General features: G+C 38.0%; 1 protein-coding gene across 3 annotated transcripts in view; it reads left to right on the plus strand.

Annotated features, from left to right (window-relative positions):
• Positions 1-12,837, plus strand: part of CADPS (calcium dependent secretion activator) — a 494,204-nt gene that overhangs the window by 386,577 nt on the left and 94,790 nt on the right. Inside the window, exons 20-24 of one of the 3 annotated variants that reach the window (XM_009200406.4) lie at positions 4,214-4,320; positions 5,345-5,353; positions 9,833-9,853; positions 11,052-11,208; positions 11,986-12,127. In XM_009200406.4, coding sequence (XP_009198670.3) covers positions 4,214-4,320; positions 5,345-5,353; positions 9,833-9,853; positions 11,052-11,208; positions 11,986-12,127 — 436 coding nt within the window. The remainder of the gene's footprint in view (positions 1-4,213; positions 4,321-5,344; positions 5,354-9,832; positions 9,854-11,051; positions 11,209-11,985; positions 12,128-12,837) is intronic. The other 2 variants (XM_009200417.4, XM_009200423.4) reach the window with 2 other exon arrangements.

A 12,837-nucleotide genomic window follows, 5' to 3' on the forward strand; every position in this document is an offset into this window, starting at 1 on the left:
CTTTTGCAAAGCAATTAATTGCAGCCTTCTCACAATGTGGAGGTAACAATAAACATGTGTAGGCATCTCGAGCTTTACAGAAATCTGTCCCATAGATTGCTTTATTTGCTCTTATCAGCAACCCTGTAAGATATACAGAAAAGATACTCTCAATTTATAGATGAGGAAACTAAAACACAGAGAGGTTCAAGTAGCAGATGCAAGGTTATGTAGAAAGTAAGTAACATATGGGGGATGACAAGCCAGATCTTCCAACTATTAATATATCAAGTCCTATTTCTGGTCATCTGTAAGGAAGAAGCAGCTATTAACGTATAGGTGTTCTTCATTGTACGAAGTGTATCTTTTTTTGGTCAGTGCTGCTGCTGCCATCATTCATGTGTATCCATCTGGATAAAGCATCTGGTATTTGCATTCAGCCTCTGAGTGTCTCGGTGGTGGTGGTGGGTGGGGGTTGCTGGTGACACTGGTAAGAGTCCTTGTCGAACAATGTCACATCTCTGTAGTGTTGAAGTATCGCCAAGAAAGCAGCAGCTCTCCATTTGTGTTTTATCATTTTTGCTTATTTGGTTGTTCTTTTCAGAGTTTGTCATCTTACTTGTCACCCTGTGTTAAAGTCACTTTGTCTTTACTTTTTTACTGTCTCTCTTCACCTACCCAAGCAGCTCCCCTGCCACCTCCTGGGCCTCCTCCTCCACCCACCCAAACGCAGACCAGCATGTTATATCAGAGGCTCAAAGGCATGCCTAGGCCAAAATCAAGTACTGTAAACTTTCATCATTCCTCTACTTGGCAGCTTTCTAGTTTAGTTTGCTTTTCTGTTCACCTTTCTTCTTGAAATTTTGTTTCAGTTTGGAACACTAAGCTGAGACTCGGGCTCTCAAGTATAATTTTATAGGTTTTGAGATACTCAAAAGAGAGCATTTATTTCCAAATGTCCACATTTTTTTTTTGTCTAGCTATGTCTGACATATGCAACATTTTCAAATCTCAATGTCAGCACAAAATAACATTGTTGTTGCATAACATTTTGCATGACAATTTTTTATGTGTTATGAGCTTAATTCTCTTGTATGAAATGGTTCTTAAGTATACTATATTTTTAGTTCCATTTTATCAGTGCTCCAGCTAGTGCAAGCTTGGGGGATAGGAATATTGTAATTCATCTGAAGACAGCAGAAGTGGCCAAAAAAAAAAAAGTCATTTCTAAGCACAAATTTCTCCTTGACTTCTGTTGGGGAGAGGGAAGAAGTGCTAAAGGATTTTGCACAATGTTTTCTTTAAAGACAACATCTTAGTAGTTCCATTTTGCCATTTAGCTAGTAGTACAGCAGCTATGCAAACAAACAGGAAAATAGTGCAGTGTCTCACTAATGTGGCTCGATCTACAGATGATGGAATCAAGGCTAATTAATAGTAAATGAAAGACTGGCTACATGGGTTAATTGGCAGATCAAGTGTTGTAGATTAAAGAATCCTTAACCTGCTCACTTTAATGGTTTTATGTTCAAGTAAAATTGCAAAGGGTTTTATTAAACATACTGTCTGTATATATACATCAGGCATACACATATCTGTGTACATGTGCAAACACTCATAGAATGGCTGCATGCACATGCACAATTTATGTGTATCTATTGATATCTATTGTAGTCAATCTAAGAGTACTGCCTATTAAAACAAATCTTCAGGTGGTCCTAACTGCAACATCTTGGATTTCTCCAAACATAAAAATTATTGACTTTTTTTTAAGTGCATAAAAATATTGGTAGGAATTATTTATGTATCATATGTCATAAACAGCCAGAATTCCCCTAGATTTGGTGAGTGTTTCACCCAAAAGGACAAAGCTCTCTATTTTTAAAGCAAGAGATTTCAAAGATGTGCCCCAGGTGGGATTTCCTGCAGATTTGTATTAATGTGCAGGCTTGTCTGTTACTAGAAAATGTATGTAAGTGTGTGATGTGTGTATGTGGGTGTATGTGTCGAATGGGTAATAAGCATAGGATGAGGAATTTGCAAATTGATGTGTAAATGTGAATATCAACTAATAAAAAATAGTAGCCTGTGCATATTTACTATCAAAATGCAAATACCTCACTCTACACATATTACCCAAAAATATATACACAGTATGTTTCTAGAAATGCCTGAAAGTCTACGAATGAAATTATGATAGTCTATTTATCAAATTACTAACAGGTCAGATGCCCCCAAAAGCACAGAAGTCAATCTTGTCATACCCTCTTTCTCTAAACACGTATTGCTCTAGACCAGGCAATAGGATGTCAGCACCTAAGCTCCCACATCTCCTTATTCTGAGTGTTGGTTATTCTTTGCCTAATCCACGTGTGTATGTTTCCCATAGCCCCACCTTCAGGCTCTAACCATATCCAGCCACAATTCCATCTGGGTGTGGCAGAGATAATGGAGCTTTCCATTGACTTGAATCCAGGAAGCCCATTTTCACACTAGCCATCAGGCCTTGTTAGACTGAGACTTTCAGCACCTGGCTAATCTTACCCTGTCCCACTAATCACTCTTACATCCCATTTGCTAGAACACCCTTTTTGCTTAGTGTCTCACTGAATTTATTTTTCATTATTAAATCCTAAATTACTAATGACCTGATATGTTCATTACCTACCTAAGAAATGCATAAAAGAATATTAAGAAACTTTTGTTTTCGTAAATTAGCAATCTCTTATGATTTTGTTTAAGTCTGCCTACTTCCTCCCAACCCCTGCTGCCTGCCAGAAACCTTCCTATTTAGTAATAGGTAATTGTTTCTAGCAAGAAACATCCTGAAGCCAAAATATACCTGCTTCAGATGAAAAGATGAAAATAAGTTTTGCCAGTTCTTTTGCAAATATATGTACCTACTTGGGGAATTCTACTAAATGATGTTTATTTCACTATATCCCATGTGCTCTGACTCTGAGGCTTTAAGGTTTGAAGGGGGCTAAACATGAAATACAAGTTCCCCTGGAATTCAAACTGGTTGAATCCAAACAGTTTCATTGGCCAAGAAAACCTTTATGTTTTGGCCAGGCACGGTGGTTCACGCCTGTAATCTCAGCACTTTGGAAGGCTGAGATGGGCGAATCTCCTGAGGTAAGGAGTTTGATACCAGCCTGGTCAACAAGGTGAAACTCTGTCTCTACTGAAAATACAAAAATTAGCCAGGCATGGTGGCAGGTGCCTGTAATCCCAGCTACTTGGGAGGCTGAGGCAGGAGGATCACTTGAACCCGGGAGGCGGAATTTGCAGTGAGCTGAGATCACACCACTGCCCTCCAGCCTGGGAGGCAGAATGAATGAGACTCCATCACAAGAAAGAAAAAGAAAACCTCCTTTATGTTTTAAATATTACTCTTTTCCCAAAGGAAAACAGTTTGTAACTTTTTGGAACATAATGACATTGTCAAACTCATGAACTCAGCTCTAAAAAGAGGGCAAAATAAGCCAGGGTTCAGGTTCTTCTTGAGCTGGGTAAAAATGCAACACTTTCAGTTTAAGAGAAACTAAAAACAAAGAAAACAATTAAGTACACTGTTGCAATTTAACTGATAAAATTTCAATTGTAACAACCAGTAGCACAAACTACCACAACCCATTCAATAATCTACTCCTAACACCCTTTTAACAATTATTATTCCTGACTAATGGCCCAGGCATATCCAATTTTTCTTTTCTGTCTCCTCCCTGGACAACTTGAAGCAGACATTTGAATCTGCATTTTCAAAATGAACGTTCAACATACGCGGGCCTGCAATGAAAAATTACACTGTAGCATTTAATAACTAATCTAAAAAACAAATGTAACAACAATCAATATTAAACTCCTGTTAACCTTCCCACTTCAGGTAGCGTAAATACAATCTAGACAGTGATATAGTACCTTTATGCTGTCTTTAAAGAACATGTGTACAAAATGTCACTAAATTTGAAATGTGCTGTCATAGACCTACTATAGCTTCATATGCAAATTTGAAGCTGGAGCACTGCTTTTTCCTAATATGTATTATAATGATGGTGATAATAATAAAATGGCTTTATGGTTTGCTCACTAATTACATGGCACTTAACATTTGCATGAATTTTGTTTTTAAAAAAACTGATAACTACTCTCAATTTCTTATCCACTAGTTCTAATGGCCATAAAATTAGCCTGCCACTTTCGCTGAATTTTAACACAAACTCTTGTACTACAGAAAATGTAGGCCGATTAATCACTCCTGCCAAAAAGCTTGAAGATACAATACGTCTTGCTGAACTAGTCATTGAAGTTCTTCAGCAAAATGAGGAGCACCATGCAGAGGTGAGCAGGCTTGGTGGGAAGTGTATCTTACTGTACCTTAGCTGAGCTTGCAGAGTTAATTTTCCCATCTAGATTGTGAATAAGATGCCTTAACACCCATTTTCTTTTAACTGGGATTGCAAAGGGAATGAAAGTGGAAGTTTTGCAAGAAGTCTTTGGAAGGTTATTTTGAACAACCAAAAAGTGGTTGCATGTTGTATGTTTCAGCCTAAGTTTTCAGATGTTTCTAGCAACAAACAAATGAGGTGAGTGCTTTTTAATCATTCAAGCAGCATCTGGTTATCATTGTCCAGAACACAAAATATTTTTTGGTTTTTTGTGATTGTTTTTGTTGCCACCACTGTTGTTTTTATTAGTAGTTATTTGGTGTGTGAACAAGAGACCTTCTTTCTCAATTTATTTCTGTAACTTACTCTGCTTGTACTAGAGTCTTCTTCTTTTTTTTTTTTTTTTTTTTTTTTTTTTAAATCTTAGATTGCCTGGGTTGTTAAACACAGTGATAGAAGCAAATTATTCTGTGTTGTGCAACTTGTCGATTCTCCAACATACATCTAAATAAATATAGCTTACTTTTTTTTAACAAACCACTATCAAAATGATCCTTTTGATAATAATTATAAACCAAGGGATTTCAAGGCTAACTAAATCCCAAACCTATAAGGACTTAACCTAACACTTTCAAGAAAAGATTCCAAAATTTCATGATGGTTAAATGGTTATATCAATGCTCATCTCAAAATTGAGATTTAAAATCATCTCTCTTAAAATAATCTTTTTGAAAATGGCATAATTCTCCCCCTATCTCTACACTCAGATTTACAACAAAGGGGAAAAATGACATTTCCTAAAAGTAATTTCTCAAGTACCTAAAATGACCATTCCATGACTAAATGGAAATTGCCAGTATAGTTAAATAATACATAATACACCATAAATCCAACCATCCCGACTAATGCCTGATTGCATATTTAAATTTCCTCCCTGTTTTTCTACTATTTTATTCAATCTTGGCTGATCGTGGCAGGGGAAAGAGGTATGTGACTAAACCGAATGAACCAGCCACCTGCTGTCATACTTTGTGCATGCCCTTCCAGTACCATGTCTTCTAATGGGACTTTTCCTGGTGCTCCTGCTTTCTAACACTGACCCAAGGAATGTAACAGCAACTTCCAGTGGACTGCTTGTGAAATGGGTGACCCTCCACATCAGGGTCAATGTGGGTGATTCTCCTGTGCGTGCATGAAGCAATTGGTATACTTAACAACGACTGCAGTTACATCCCAATACAACGCCTCCTTCCTGCCTTGATTCTGTCCTTAGCCTGGTGTAGTTTCCTATGTCTGTCTGTACTTACCTTTATTACAGCAGATGAGTACCAAACCGAGTAACCAGTAGCTCGCCGGAGTGATACTAATCTTCCTCAACAACCGTCTCTATGTGAATCATATATACAGTATTTATATATAGAGAGAGTGCTGAAGAATTTTTTCCCTGAAAACCCTCAGAGAATGGGGGTAAGACCTCTTGAGGCAGGTAGAACTAATTCATACAGCATCTATCCGCAACACACAGCCATGAGTGATAAGGAAAAGCAAATCGATAACCTCCAAACATGTAAACAATTAAGTGGGTTAGAATATTTTTCCTACGCTATCCTATAGGATGTTCTTTTCAGACTGCAGGCATCTAGGGTTCCGGTGATGGTAAGTGTGTTCTTCTCAGGTGTCTTCAAAGTCATCTCCAGAGGCATGGAGGGGCTCCAGCCTGCCCTCCTCTGATCTGAGTGGTTGAGGCTCTTCCCATGATGCTGGACAAAACCCACACATTCTTGAAGACATAAATACAAAGAGGACAGTTTTCTCAGTCACAATTGTGCTTTTAAGTGAATCAGAGGAGAAGAAAAATGACAGATATACTTGATCTATAATCACGTTATTTTTGGAGGCTGCTAAGGGCTAAGAAAGGATGTATATTTTTCTAAATTACTCAAAAGAAACACCAAAAGAGGGCTTATATGCTAAACAAGGCACGTTTCACTTTTCCAAAAAGCCCTTTTTCACTGTGTTAATCCTTATCCTAAACTGCCCTAATAACCATCATCACAAAATGTTTTAATCTTATATATTCAAAAGCCATTCCAAGCAAATAAATAGGGTAGACATCAACTCAATTCCCATTACCAACTTTAAAACTTAGTAATGAAAACTTCAGCATACTTTGGAGTGCCTGAGACCAAATTTTCTTTTAGATAAATGTACAGAATTCTTTCCAAAATTAATAATTTTACCCAATCACAAAATCTTCTCCATCAATCAAAAGCTACCTATTGAGCATCTTCTATCTGCTGAGCAGCGAGGCAACTACCTTGGTGCTTTTTGAAAGACAACTAGGCATAGGACAGCCTGTCCTTCAAACAACAGAACACAGGGTGTCCAGGAGCTTAGGCTCTGTGCCAGAGAAGTTTGACTTTGAATCCCAGCTTTGCCTCTTCTCTTCCAGGATAACTTCTCTCATCCTGTAAAGTGTAGACAACAATAGATGGTCATTGTTAGAGTGGAAGGCTACGTTCAGTAAAGCAACTGGTGTTATGCCCGGCACAAAGTGAGCACCCCACAAAGGCTGGCTCTTGTGTTGCTAGGAACAAATTGCTAAGGAAACAAAATATAAGAATATCTAATTATCAAAGTGACAAAACCTGTGTGGAAAGTACCAAATGAACAGAATAAACAGAATGTGTTGAGAGCAGATTCATTTCAAGGTGCAGTGGACCAGAAAGGCACTGCCACCTGTTCTCAACTTTCACTTACAGATTGAAATCACGTGGACAGCTCTTGAAAATTCAGATCCCCAGGTCTTGCCCCAGCTCAATTTATTGGAATCTTCCAGGGAGGTGCTGCGCATGGGTAATTTTTAAAAGCTGCCCAGGTGATTCCAGTGTACAACCAGGGTCAAGACTGGCTAGAGTACAGTAGAAGATGTAGCATTACCTCTGGCACACTAAACATGGGGTTTTTCTTCCCCAGAAGAAAAAGTACGACAATTGTTTTCTACCGATCAATACTCACTACCATGTTCTCTGGGTGCTCAGTAAACTAAAAAAAAAAAAAAAAAAAAAAAAAGAAAAAGAAAAAAAAGACTAAATCCTAAGCTTGGATCTTGGCTGTGTGGCCATGCTGTTTGGTGGTACCACTCAAATCAAAGTAACTAGTAGGCTTGCCTCCTCCACCTAAAAAAAATAAATAAAAAATAATCCTTAAAGACATTTTAAATTCCAAGATAAAGTAATTAAATGTCCCAAGGAAAGAAATCTCTCTAGCTAAGAATACATCGTATGTACACATATGCAGTATATGGTAGCAGTGGTCACATTTATCTCTTAATTGCAGCTTAACTCTGTTTCCAGAGTCTAATCTATTCACAAACATACACACACAAATTATGCCTTCATGTATGGTTGCTACACCTTCCCAATCTCTCTCTATGTATACGTATGTATATGTATATATGTATTGTGGTATCTAGATGAGTACATATATACATGTTAGTTTGTGTGCAAAATATACAGTGCGTTTGATGTAGACTGTACCCCTAAAGCACACATCTTTGTCTTTGAATAATGAAAAACTCTGGGTAAGTATTTAGTAGCCAAAGTATAACTCCTTATTCTCCTTATTGTCTTTGGAAAAGGTTTATAAGACTTTAGATGCCCATGAACATTGTGAGTTAGCTCAAGTACAAAAATAGCATTCACCTGTATAAGCAAGCATAAAATAAATATTTTTTAAGCCTGGCCTTTCCCAACCCACTCACACAGATTCTGTTCATTTAATTGGAATTACACTTTGGCTTTCTGGCTGTTACTGCCCTTGCTAGAATGATTTTATTCTTCTTGGAGAGTCAGGTTTGATTACACGGTTTTGAAAAGAATTCCTTGAATGTACAAAAATAGTTCTGGTCCTCACTTATTCTACAGTCCCCAAATTTAAATTCTCTTGGTTCATTAGATACCTAAACTGTTCTACCAGACTCCAATAGCAATGATTCATACAACAGTAGTCATCGTTCTTTGCAGGGCTATTAATATCTAAATGATTATTAATGCAAGGATGGTAGATAGTTGCTCAATAATATATTAAATTACAATGAGGGACTAAGTTCTCTATAGATCGTAGAAGTGGCGCTTCTTATGACCTCTGGTTTGCAACTTTTAAGTAAAAAATTTGGTAAGAGGTCCTGCACGGTGGCTCATGCCTGTAATCCCAGCACTTTGGGAGGCCGAGGCAGGCAGACCACCTGAGGCCAGGAGTTTGAGACCAACCTAACCAACATGTTGAAACCCCATCTCTACTAAAAATACAAAAAAAAAAAAAAAAAAAAAAGCCAGGTATAGTGGCAGGCGCCTGTAATTCCAGCTAGTCAGGAGGCTGAGGCAGGGGTTGCAGTGAGCCAAGAACGCACCATTGCACTCCAGCCTGGGTAACAAGAGCAAAACTCCATCTCAAAAAAAAAAAAAATTGCTGATGAGAGCCAGATACGAGATTGGGTTAAGAAACTTAAGAAACTTTTAATTTCAAACATTCGAGCTTCGTTTTTTTGTTTTGTTTTGTTTTTTCCTGTCATTCTAGGGCAAATCATGTCTGGGGAGGCAACTCAATCTTCCCAGTAACTTTTCTTGGACTCATCCTGAAGATGTAAAAGTTAATTGAATAACTAAAGAATAAGTACTAGCCAACATTTTGTGTAACTATGTGAATTTTTCAAATATCTGGAATCAGGATTGATGAGAATCAGCCTTCCACATAGGGGTGGAGATGGAACTTCATCCAGCAAGTTCCAGGATTTAGATGGTCTCTGCCTAAAAGACTGGTGGCTGGGAAAGTTCTGGGGGTGGCATGGAGGGCTACTTTATCTACTGGACTTAGCTAGGTAGTCAGTGGAGTAAGCCCTAAACCCCAGGGCGCTCATCTGCAGGTGGTAAAACTACAATAAAACCTCATCGGTTCAGACTCAAATATTGGAATCTGTGACAATTCAATTGCAGATGTGACTCTTTTAATTTTTCTTGTGTAATATATTTGACTTGATCTCAACTTTCTCAGGAAATTCTAATGACTCTTCTTACAAGTTAGAGGAATCCAATACCCTTTTTCCATCTTAGGATCTATGAAATTAAATCTACTGTTTCTTTGACTTCAATTTATAAGTCAACTTACCTATAAAAAACTTTTACACTTATGATGCATTAATAACTAATGTAGACTTAATGAATACTTTTTACTTTAGTGTCCAATTATAGGCTACATTCAAAAACAGTAAAAGGATATCTCTTTTTAGAAAGTCCAATAAGTTAGGCTTTTTCTGCTGACAGGCCAGCATCTCCCCTCTCACGTTACTCTGAATCAGTGAGGTTTTACTGTAAATTAAAATGGAAACAGCAGGTGTCTATTTCCAGCCAAGCCAACCTTGCAGAATGGTCCATGACTTGATTTTTTTCATTTAATTTGCAAACCAGCCACATGTTGATAAAGGAGAAGTAAGTAAAGTGAAATCTGGTGAAAGAAGAGAGGTGGACCCCTATTCTGCCTCCTAGTGGCTGTTAGAATATCCCTCTAATAACTAATAGATCACAAAAGAGCTTGGTCATTGAACAAACCCTATCATTTATGGAATTATTTCCATAATCATCTTTCATATTTTCAAATGCCTTCCCATCTTTTTTTGGTGAATGCTCCGGAAAGTGTTTCCAATGTAAATACTTTGCGGCATTGAATGGGGATGTGGGGGACCAGAAGGGGCTGGCAATTTGTTTTTGTTTTTCTGCTCTCTTTGAAATCGGCAAAACAGGGCCTGTTGACACTGCCACTCATTCTGCATGCTCCCTGCCAGAAATGATTAGTCAACATGCATGCATGCCTTTGAATTGAATTCACATCTGGCTCAGTCTGATGTGAATGTCACCCCCTGAGACCCCGCACAATGATTTCCAAGGGCCCATGTGCATGAAAATGAGTTACTTCACTGATATTTTTTGGTTTTCAATGTACATATGTCTCCAACCCCCAGAAAAATAAGTCCTGATCTTACTCAGTGTTTTCTAGCCTAAGCCTGATCTTTCCTCCAGACTGGATACAAAACCAAAGGCTCCTTGCTTAAAAAGATTTCAACTCAAAAGTTTTGTGACAATTGCAACAATGGTTTTCTTTGACTTAGTATGAAATAGGAGTAACATTTCCAATGTATAGGAAACGTGAGTTCTTGAGTTTTTGTATGAGACCATAGACAAGCCCCAGATATGTAGATATAAGTGAACAATAATTGCAAATTTTCAAGTTAGACCAGCAGAAAACCCATAAACACAGTGAAGAAACTCCCAGATTTTAATACCTTAGAGCAAGAACTAGCCAACAGCAATGACAAAGAGCATGACTCAAAACGTACTGAGTTATTGTAAATTGAACAGATATTCCACGTCTGTCATTTCTACTGCAGCATCCTCTGACCCACAGGTCAGAATAAAGGCTCTCTATGGCAGGCCTGGAATCACACAAAGCACTGCCTTAGACACTTAGTGCCCAAATTGTATCAAAAATTCTGTTCTCTTTACAATAAAATTACCAAACCCTGCTGGATGCACCATTAATTTTGAACAGTGAGGGCTAGAGTTCACATCTTATGTCCGAGAAAGAAGCTCATCACCTCTTTGTCTGTTGTTTTTCTGCCAAATTTCAAAGGCCTTTGCGTGGTGGTCAGATTTAATGGTGGAGCATGCAGAGACGTTCCTGTCACTCTTTGCAGTAGACATGGATGCAGCCTTAGAGGTGCAACCTCCAGATACATGGGACAGTTTTCCACTGTTTCAGCTGCTGAATGATTTTCTCCGTACTGACTGTATGTATTATCTTTGACTGTTTGACTTTCCTAAGTAGTGTGCAGATAAACCAATTGCTAAGATGTCTTTATCCCAAGCAGACTACAGGCTTGACATAGCTCTTCATGGTTTTATTATTGTTAACCCCCCACCCCAAAAAAGAAACATACATCTGAAGGATATTCCCTTTCTTCCAAAAAGTGTCCTGTTCTAGGGAAGCTCTCTCTTAACTAGACAGAATAACCTGAGAGTAACGTGAGAAGAGGCATCCATTTTTTGTATATTTTATTGGCTCTCAAATTAATTAACCTCTTCATATTTTGCAATTTTTATCAAAAGATGCTTTCTAGATGAAAAAAAGAAATCCAGCTGAATAACATGTCAAGCATCTCAGAACTATGTTATAGCAACAACAGCCATAAAATAGATCTTCCTCCCCAGAGAGGGTGATGAAGGAGGGCAGAGTATAAAGAATGTTCTTTCTTCCTAGTAACTTAATGGGAGGAAGGGAAGTGGGTGCGAGGAAAACAGAAAAAAAAAAAATGGTGCGAATTGTTGTTTTTGTTGTTTCTTAAAGTAGCGTGATCGTTTTTGCTTTTAGAAGATCAATACCAAGGGGTAAAGTGTTTTTGAATTCCATTTCAATGTTTTTATGTACTTTTTTCCTTCTCTTCTCTTTTTGGCTTCCTTAGAAGCAGTATATTTAATGTAGAAGACAATCAATCTTCTGTATGTGTGTGTTGTACATTGATAAAGTAGCTGTGGGTTCTTAACAAGCTTTTGCTTATCTGTCCTAGATAATTTGCGCAATGGAAAATTTCACAAACACCTGCAAGACCTGTTTGCCCCACTTGTTGTTAGATATGTGGATCTGATGGAGTCCTCAATTGCACAATCCATTCACAGGGGCTTTGAGCGGGAGTCATGGGAACCAGTCAAGTAAGGAAACCTTTTTTGATACCATCGGAGTTTGGGTACAAATGGCTAGAGAGTAATACAGAAATGGATTAATGATGTCATATGGGTTTCATTGTCAGTACAGACAGAGAGAAACACCATACATTTCTTCTACTATGATGCTCATAGCTTCCTTGCCCAAATGGCAAGAGGGTGAGGGATGGAGGAGGTGGGCAGGGTGCAGGAAGAGGTTGAAAAAATGTTTTATGAAATGAAATCTCTTATTGCACAAGATAAATAAGGAAGAAGGAATATAAACTTGGCTGTGATATTTGTGTGGTATGTCTTACTCTAATCGTGTTATCTCTAGGAATCAGTGTTTCCCAAAGTGTGTTCGGTAGGGGTCTAGGCAGGGAGGTCAGCAAACTTTTTCTACAAAAGGCCGTATAATATATACTTAGGCTTTTGGAGCCGCATAATCTCTGTCACAACTCAACTCTGTCATTGTAGTGTGAAAGCATGAAAACAGTCATAGACAGTATGTAAAAGAATGAGGGTAGCTGTGTTCCAATGAAACTTTGTTAACAAAACAGGTTCGTAGTTTGCCATTCCCTGGTCTAGGCCTTTTAGATGCACCTTTTAAAAAAACCTTTATGGCCAAGTATGTTTAGGAAACAATACCTACTCCACTGACCTAGAATTTTGTGTAACTCTGTTTAACCCAGATTTTCCTAAAAGTATTTGACCACAGT

Source organism: Papio anubis, chromosome 2 (assembly GCF_008728515.1).
Source record: "Papio anubis isolate 15944 chromosome 2, Panubis1.0, whole genome shotgun sequence".
Classification (NCBI taxonomy): Eukaryota; Metazoa; Chordata; class Mammalia; order Primates; family Cercopithecidae; genus Papio; species Papio anubis.